This window comes from Papio anubis, chromosome 7, assembly GCF_008728515.1.
Source record: "Papio anubis isolate 15944 chromosome 7, Panubis1.0, whole genome shotgun sequence".
Classification (NCBI taxonomy): domain Eukaryota; kingdom Metazoa; phylum Chordata; class Mammalia; order Primates; family Cercopithecidae; genus Papio; species Papio anubis.
In genome coordinates, this window is record NC_044982.1 from 86,516,385 (window position 1) to 86,525,934 (window position 9,550).

At 35.7% G+C, this 9,550-nt stretch overlaps 1 protein-coding gene across 1 annotated transcript; it reads right to left on the reverse strand.

Moving 5' to 3' along the window:
• Positions 1 to 5,107: 5,107 nt before the first annotated feature.
• LOC116275657 (olfactory receptor 4K13-like) lies at positions 5,108 to 8,720 on the reverse strand. Its single transcript, XM_031667754.1, has one exon. The coding sequence runs from the start codon at positions 8,027 to 8,029 to the stop codon at positions 7,115 to 7,117; it is 915 nt and encodes a 304-aa protein (XP_031523614.1). The 5' UTR covers positions 8,030 to 8,720; the 3' UTR covers positions 5,108 to 7,114.
• Between the last annotated feature and the right edge of the window lie 830 nt (positions 8,721 to 9,550).

Below are 9,550 nucleotides of genomic sequence, written 5' to 3' on the forward strand. Positions count from 1 at the left end.
TTTCTTCACTTAGAATAGTGTATTAGAGGCTCATCCATGATGTAGCATGTGTCAGTGTCAATACTTTCTTTCTTTTTGTTGCTGAATATCACATTTTATCTATCCATTAAGCAAATGATGGACATTTAGGTTGTTTCCAGGTTGGGGCTATTATGAATAATGCTGCTATGAGCATATGTGCCCAAGTATTTATGTTGACATATATTTTCATTTATCTTCTGTGAAATTGCTTGTTCATATGACAATTTTAGGTTTAACTTTTTGAGAAAGTGACAAATTGTTTTCCAAAGTGACTGTATCATTTTACATTCCCAGCAGCAATTTATGAGAATTGCAACTTCCCTATATTCTCACCAACATTTGTTATTGTTTATCCTATTTTGAACAGTCATTGTAGAGAGTATGATATGGTATCTTATTGTGGTTTTAATTTGTATTTTCTTAATAAATAATGATGTTGAAAATCTTTTCATGTGCTAACTTATGTGTTTTCTTTGGTGAAATGTTTGTTCAATACATTTTTTAAAATTTTATTTTTAATTGACAAATAATTATGTATATTTATGAGACTTAATCTATCTATACATTGTGTAAAGAGCCAATCAAGTTAATTAATATATGTGCCACCTCACAGACTTATCCTTTTTGTGATGAGACATTAAAAATCTATTCTTTTAACAATTTTAAAACATAGAAAACAAAGCCAGGTATGGTGGCTTGTACCTGTAATCAGCTACCTGGGAGACTGAGGCAGGAGGATAGCTTAATGTCAGGAGCTTGAGGCCAGCCTGGGCAAGGAGTCTCTAAAATGTATTTTTCTAATCAAGCGGTTGCAGTGGTGCACACCTGTAGTCCCAGCTACTCAGGAGGCTGAAGTAGGAGAATTGCTTAGGGCCAAGAGTTCCAGGATGCCTGGGCAACAGAGCAAGATCCCATCTCTTCCTCTCTCTCTGTCTATCTAGAGATATGTATATACCTTCAAAACATTATTATTAAATGTGGTTATCGTGCAGTGCAATAGATCATTAAAAGTTGTTCCTCCAGTCTGAGATTTTGTACCTTTTGATCAGTATCTTTCCTTTCTCCATCTCTCCCCATACCCCCCACCTCTGGTAACCACCTTTCTACACTCTGTTTCTATGAGATCCACTTTTTCAGATTCCACATATAAGTAAGGTCATACAGTATTTTTCTGTTCCTGGCTTATTTCACTTGGCATATTGTTCTCCAGTTTCATTCATGTTGTCACAATGGAAAGAAGTTCCTTCTCTTTTAAAGGCCATGTAGTATTCTGTTGTTCATATATATATACACACACACACATATATACACACACACATATATACACACACACATATATATACACACACACATATATATACACACACACATATATATACACACACATATATACATACACACACACATATATACACACACACATATATATATATAAAACATTTTCTTTTGTTTTGGAACATATTTATATTTTTATATTTATTATTGTATAATACTTGTACGTATTTTTTGGGTACATGTTATATTTTGATACATATACATAATGTGTAGTGATCAAATCAGGGTAATTGGGATATCCATCACCTCAAACTTTTTTCTTTTCCTTGTTTTGGAAATATGACAATTCTATTCTAGCTATTTGAAACTATTTGATGTTATTGTAAACTATAATTGTCCTTCTGCACTAAAGAATATTAGAGCTTATTACTTCTGTCAAACTATATTTTTGTCCATTAACAAATTCCTCTTCATTCTCGCTTCCGTATTCCCTTCTCAGCCTTTAAAAAATATTTTTATTTTTTTAAAATTATAATTTAAGTTCTAGGGTACATGTGCACAATGTGCAGGTTTGTGACATAGGTATACATGTGCCATGTTGGCTTGCTGCACCCATCAACTCATCATTTACATTACGTATCTCTCCTAATGCTATCCCTCCCCTAGACCCCCACCCCCGATAGACCGTGGTGTGATGTTCCCCACCCTGTGTCCATGTGTTCTCACTGTTCAGTTCCCACCTATGAGTGAGAACATGTGGTGTTTGGTTTTCTGTCCTTGTGATAGTTTGCTGAGAATGATGGTTTCCAACTTTATCCATGTCCCTGCAAAGGACATGAACTCATCCTTTGTTATGACTGCATAGTATTCTATGGTGTATATGTGCCACATTTTCTTAATCCAGTCTATCATTGATAGGCATTTGTGTTGGTTCAAAGTCTTTGCTATTGTAAATAGTGCAATAAACATACGTGTGTATATATCTTTATAGTGGAATGATTTATAATCCTTCGGGTGTATACCCTGTAATGGGATTGCTAGGTCAAATGGTATTCTAGTTCTAGATCCTTGAGGAATCCCCACACTGTCTTCCACAATGGTTGAACTAATGTACACTCCCACCAACAGTGTAAAAGCATTCCTATTTCTCCACATCCGCTCCAGCATCTGTTGTTTCCTGACTTTTTAATGATCACCATTCTATCTGGCATGAGATGGTGTATCATTGTGGTTTTGATGACCAGTGATGATGAGCATTTTTTCATGTGTCTGTTGACTGCATAAATGTCTTCTTCTGTTCATATCCTTTGCCCACTTTTTGATGGGGTTGTCTGTTTTTTTCTTGTGAATTTGTTTAAGTTCTTTGTAGATTCTGGATATTAGCCCTTTATCAGATGGGTAGATTGCAAAAATTTTCTCCCATTCTGTAGGTTGCCTGTTAACTCTGATGATAGTTTCTTTTGCTGTGCAGAAGCTCTTTAGTTTAATTAGATCCCATTTGTCAATTTTGGCTTTTGTTGCCATTACTTTTGGTGTTTTAATCATGAAGTCTTTGCCCATGCCTATGTCCTGAATGGTACTGCCTAGGTTTTCTCCTAGGGTTTTTATGGTTTTAGGTTTCACATTTAAGTCTTTAATCCATCGTGAGTTAATTTTTGTATAAGGTGTAAGGAAGGCATCCAGTTTCAGCTTTCTACATATGGCTAGCCAGTTTTCTCAGCACCATTTATTAAATAGGGAATCCTTTCCCCATTTCTTGTTTTTGTCAGGTTTGTCAAAGATCAGACGGCTGTAGATGTGTGGTGTTATTTCTGAGGCCTCTGTTCTGTTGCATTGGTCTACATATCTGTTTTGGTACCAGTATCATACTGTTTTGGTTACTGTAGCCTTGTAGTATATTTTGAAGTCAGGTAGCATGATGCCTCCAGCTTTCTTGTTTTTGCTTAGGATTTTCTTGGCTATGTGGGCTCTTTTTTGGTTCCATATGAGCTTTAGAGTAGTTTTCTTCCAATTCTGTGAAGAAAGTCATTGGTATCTTGATGGGGATGGCATTGAATCTATAAATTACCTTGGGCAGTATGGCCATTTTCACAATATTGATTCTTCCTATCCATGAGCATGGAATGTTCTTCCATTCGTTTGTGTCCTCTTTTATTTCGTTGAGCAGTTGTTTGTAGTTCTCCTTGAAGAGGTCCTTTACATCCCTTGTAAGTTGGATTCCTAGGTATTTTATTCTCTTTGCATTTAAAGATATAACTGACACATAATAATTGTACATGTTAATGAAGTATAATATAATGTTTCAATGCATGTATGCATAGTATAACAATCAATTTTAGGTAATTACTCTATCCACTAATTTAAACATTTATCATTTCTTTGTGATGACAACATTCATAATCTTCTCTTCTACCTATCTTGAAATATACACTACATTGTCATAATCATCCTACTGCTTAACAGAACACCAAGCCTTATTGTTTCTGACTAAGTGTAACTTTATACCTATTGACCAACCTCTCCCAGTACTCCTCCTCTCCTTGCCTTTCCCAGGCTCTGTTTACCAGTTTTTACTCCCTGTGTCTACAAAATCAGCTTTTTTGGGTTCCAGATAGGAGAGATTATAGAGCATTTATTCTTCTGTGCCTAACTTATATCACTTAACATGTCTTTCGGGCTCATTCATGTTGTTGCAAATGACAGGATTTGATTCTGTTTTCTAGCTGAGTAGTATTTCACTGTATGTGTGTGTATGTATGCGTGCGTGTGTGTTTATACATATATATGTACTTATATATGCTGCATTTTCTTTATCCATTCATCTGTAGATGGATATCTAATTTAATTCCATATCTTGGCCTTTGTGAATGGCACTTCAATAAATATAGGGGTGCAGATGGACTGTTTTCATTTCTTTTGGGTATATGTGAAGAAATGGGATTGCTGGATCATATAGTAGTTCTAGTTTTATTTTTTTGAGGAACTTTTGTACTGCTTTTCATAATTGCTTTACTAATTTACACGCCCACCAAAAGTGTAAAAGAGCTCCCTTTTCTCTGTATCCTTACTAGCATTTATTTTGTTTGTTTGTTTTTTGATACTAGCCATTTTAACTGGGTCAACAGGATATCTGATGTGTTTATAATTTGCATTTCTCTGATGATTAGTGATGTTGAACATTTTTTCATATATCTGTTGATCATTCATAACTCTTCTTTTGAGAAATGTCTTTTTATATCTTTTTGCCCATTTTAAATGGTTTGTTTTTGAGTCCCTTACATGTTTTGGATATTAGCCCCTTATTATATATATGGTTTGCAAATATATATATATTTCAATATGTGAGTTGTCTCTTCACTGTGTTAGTTGTTTACTTTGTTGTGCAGAAGCTTTTCAGTTTGATGCAATCCCATTGTCTATTTTTGCTTTTGTTGTCTGTGCTTTTGGAGTTCTATATAAGAAAACATTGCCAAGATCAATATTGTGGAGATTTTCCCTATGTTTTCTTCTCTTAGCTTTACAGTTTCAGGTTTTACATTTAAGTATTTTATCCATTTTGAGTTTATTCTTGTGTATAATGTAAGATAATGGTCAATTTTATTCTTCTGCATATGGATAAACAGTTTTTCCAACATCATTTATTAAGAGATTGTCTTGGCCGGGTGTGGTGGCTTATGCCTATATCCCAGAACTTTGGGAGACCAAGGTGGACAGATCTAATATAACCAGCTTAAAATATAACCAGCTTAAGTGTCTCCCCTCCCCGCTGCCCACCTAGCCCCCAACACACCCATCCATGTCTACCACCCCTCTCAGAGGCTGAAAACAAGTGAAGCAAGGAGTGGTAAAAGGAAAACAATTTTATTCAAATGTGAGCAGATGGGAAATGGCCAGGTTCATGCCTTTAACAGATCATTCCCCATTTGGGGGCTGAGTAAAGGAGTTTAAGACGGAAAAGATATGGAAACTATGTGAGAATAGTGCAGGAAGGTGCAGGTCTGCGTGTCTTGTTCTGAAGGTTATCTTGAGTAATGGCCTGTCCTGAGGTCTGATTTACCTTTTCCTGACTGTGGCCTGGTAGTGGTGGGTTAACTGTAAGTAATTCCCCTCTCAAGGGAGGATTCTGCAGCCAGGTTTCCCTGCCTTGTTTGTTTCAAAATCGGCCCCTAAGATTTCTAAGCAAGCACTTAACTAGATAAGAAACACTGTGTATGAACGTACCTGTTGGGAAAGGGAGATAAAGTCTTACAACACAAGACTACATTCTGAGATTCAGAAAGAAAGAAAAAAAAGTTTGAAAATGCATTTTGAGGCTGGGATCCTTGGCTACAATAATTCAACTTGTATATAAAATGTTTTCTTCATAAAATTAGTTGCTCAGTATAAAACAACTAAGGCTGATGTGAGGTACCCTTTATGTAACAAATAATCTAAATACATGTTAGAGACCTAGTATTCAATGTTTTATCTTCAGCCTCTGGAATGGCTTTTCTGGATACTAGGTATAATATATCCGATAAAAGGCATAAAGTTCTTTTTGGATTTTTGCTAAAGTTGAAAGACAGTAGTCATCTCCGATACCGAGTTGCTTTAAATTTGCTTTTGCCTTCTATTCAGTTACAGGCCTAGTTGCCTAGATTGCAAAGAGAAATATGAACAGAGCTAAGAAGCAGGAGGTAAACTTGGAACAGAAGCAGTACAATGTACAAGTTTGGACAAGAATGGTCTATGCTTACTTTTTTTCCCTTCCTGTCTGTCTTTTAAATTTCAGTATGACATAGTTTTGAATTCCAAAGAGTATCCTATATTTTCTATTATATGATCAGACTACATTTGACATACCTCTCTATCTCATCTCTTGACATCGTAGCCCACGACCCAGCTCAATGAAACTGTGTGTAGGTTCTCCTCTGTGTCATGCTTCTACGCATTCTCAACATACTATTTCTTTCTCATGGAATGTCTTTCTTCTCCATCTAGCTGATGCTAACTATGAGTGGAAACCTTCCTGCCCTGCCCTGATTGAGACGCCATTCCTCTGCACTCTCAAAGCACCCTGTGCATCATGTAACAGTGCTGTTCGTGCCACAGAACAATTACTAATTTAGTTCTCTCTATCCATCCATAGGTATAAGTTTCTTGAAGCCCTGGCTATATCTTCTGGCATTCTGTAGGCTCACAAAATATGCGAAGAATGGTTGAACACACTGTGCTTACGGCAAGGAAGTTAGTATAATTTAATACACACTAATCATGGATTACCCAGAACATGCAGTTTTCTAGTCTGTAAGGCACTTGGATATATTACTGTGATGAGATGTCATCTGTGTGCTTTCTCTAAACATAGATTACCACCACCACCAACAAAAATCGTAACAATAATAATGTGTTTTCTGAGGTTTAAGAGCATGCTAAAATAACGAAAGATGCATATAAACAAAGTTGTATAGACGAAAAAACTAAATCACAGGTAACTTATTTATTTTGTTCAAATTTGCATCAGAGAAACAGATAAAGGTGGGAGTTAAATGTATACAAGCCAAACTGTAGATGTTATGTGTTTGACCATAAAAGATCACAAAAAGGTGTTTGCTTTTTAACAATTACATCTACTGTTTCCTCATACAGACTTGAACTATTAGCTGGTACACAAGTTATAGCGGTTTTTGCCAGCACTTTAATTTTGCCATTTACTTTAATGGCAAAAACCACAATTACTTTTGCATGAACCTGATACATTAAAAATGAGTTTCTTAAATGTTCAAACAAACAAGACAGTGTCTCTTCAAAAGTGTCAACTAAAAAGTATGTTTTACATTTATATGCAGAGTATTTTTTTAATGGCTGCTTTTACCTCTTGATTTCTTAATGTATAAATAATAGGATTTAAGAGAGGTGTGAAAATTGTGTAAAACACAGAAAGAATTTTATCTACAGAGTATCTGCTGAAAGGCCATACATAGATAAAGACACATGGAGCAAAGAACAGAGTCACAACTGTGATGTGAGCTGAGAGAGTGGAGAAAGCCTTAGAGGATCGACTAGCAGCACGGTGCCTAACTGAGAATATTATGACTCCATAGGAGAGAAGCAAGAGGAGGAAGCAGACCAGTGACAGAAGCCCACTGTCAGCAATGACCAGGAGCTGTAGGATGTAGGTGTCCTTGCAGGCAAGTTTAATCACAAGGGGAAGGTCACAGAAAAAGCTGTCTATAACACTGGGACCACAGAAGGGCAAATTCAACATGAAAGCCATTTGACTAGACGAGTGCACAAATCCAACTGCATAGGAGGATAACAATAGCCCAGTGAGCACCTGTGGGCTCATGATGGTCATGTAGTGGAGGGGTTTGCATATGGCAACATACCTGTCTATTGCCATGGCTACAAGCAACATCATCTCACTCCCACCCAGGAGGTGCATAAAAAACATCTGAGAATAACATCCCCACCATGAGATGATCTTACGTTCTCGGAGGAAATCTACAATCATCTTAGGGGTAGCAAAAGAAGCCAGGATCATATCAATGCAGGAGAGGTTGATAAGCAGAAAATACATTGGTGTGTGAAGGCGTGCATCAAAGGTCACAGTCACCAAAATGAGAAGGTTTCCTAAGACAATCCCCACGAAGACCACAGAGAATCCCAAGAAGAATAAAATCTGAAGATTTTGAGATTTGCAAAGTCCCAACAAAATAAATTCAAATACCACTGAATGGTTTGCTCTTTCCATATTGTCAACTTTATCCCATAATGATCAAAATAAGTGAGAATAAGGGGTAGGGAAATGATGCATTTTGGAAAGAAATGTTCATGTTAGTGTCCACATTTGGCACTCAGTCAAGGCACTTGAACTTACAAGGACCCTTACTTTTGTGGAATTTTGTTGGTCAGTGATTTTACTAATGGCCCAGAGAAGTATACCAAATAGTCAGTAGGATTCAGAATGTAAGTTTCTGGAAGACAAAAATAAAAACATTAATAGTACATGAAACCACAAATATATAGGTCGTGAATTAGAATCAGAAGGTGTCTAGAGGACACCTGGGTAAGCTGCTCACTGGGTGACATAGGACAAGCAACTCTCCTTTTGAGGGTTTTCTTCTCAGTAAAAAAAAAAAAAAAAAAAAAAAAATTGGACTACATGGTATCTAATGCCTCTTTGTGCTATAAAAATCTCTATGAATAAGATAATGATTCTGGTGAGTTTTATAGTCACATATATTGAGTTTTATTAACATGAAAATGATATAGAAAATACATCCAGGATTCTCAAGAACCATGTTTTGAAATGGACTCTGGTAAACATATATGAATTAGGTCTTGAGAAACTTATCTTATTTCCTCCATGCCCCATTCTTGCATGAATCCCTCACATATCAGTATTAGTGGTAATCACTACACTCTTTTGAAGTGTCAAATATATGTATAGTGTATATATTATATATAACATGTATATTATATACATTTCATGTATTTATATATAATTATTTATATAATTTGTTCATTCAACATTTCATATTATTCACATCAAATACATCCTCTATAGGGTTAGACAATGTGTACAAACAGCTCACAGTCAAATGTAACAACTAATTTCATTTTCAGCTTGTTTTTATTCATTCATTTACCTGGTTATTATTATGTAGTGGTTAGTTGGTTGGCCTGTGCATGGTTATTTGTCATAGGTTTCAGAATGACTTAGCTTGATGTAACATTTATATTGGTAAAAGAAATGCAGTTTTTTCAGTATAATCATCTAAATTTATGACAAAATTTGTCATCAACCTGCGCTTATTACAAACTGGTTGTATTGGTTCAGCTTTTTAAAAAATTACCTTAATTGTTAATAGTTTTAAATTAATCTAGGTTTTTACAAAACACCTTCGGTAAATAAAGTATGTGTAGTCATCTTTTTGTGCCATTATCACTTACAAGACAGGGGAAGGATACTTTCGTGATGGTGCCTTATGTGAATCCCAGGAATGGCCTTTTATCTCCTTTTCCTGTATCCCCAACAGTTACCTGCAATTTACTCTTCCAATAATCAGAAACAGAAAAAAGAGAGAACACAGTGCTATATGTTTCCTTGAGATAATCCCATAGGAACATTTATCCAACTAGGGATGTATTTTTTTCCCTGTGTAATCATATCTGTTGGCCAATTTCTCGCTCTGAGAAAAGGATGCAAAATGTTAAATTGCATCAAATATGTAATTAGAGCCATTCATTTATATGTCTAAAAAGGTTATAG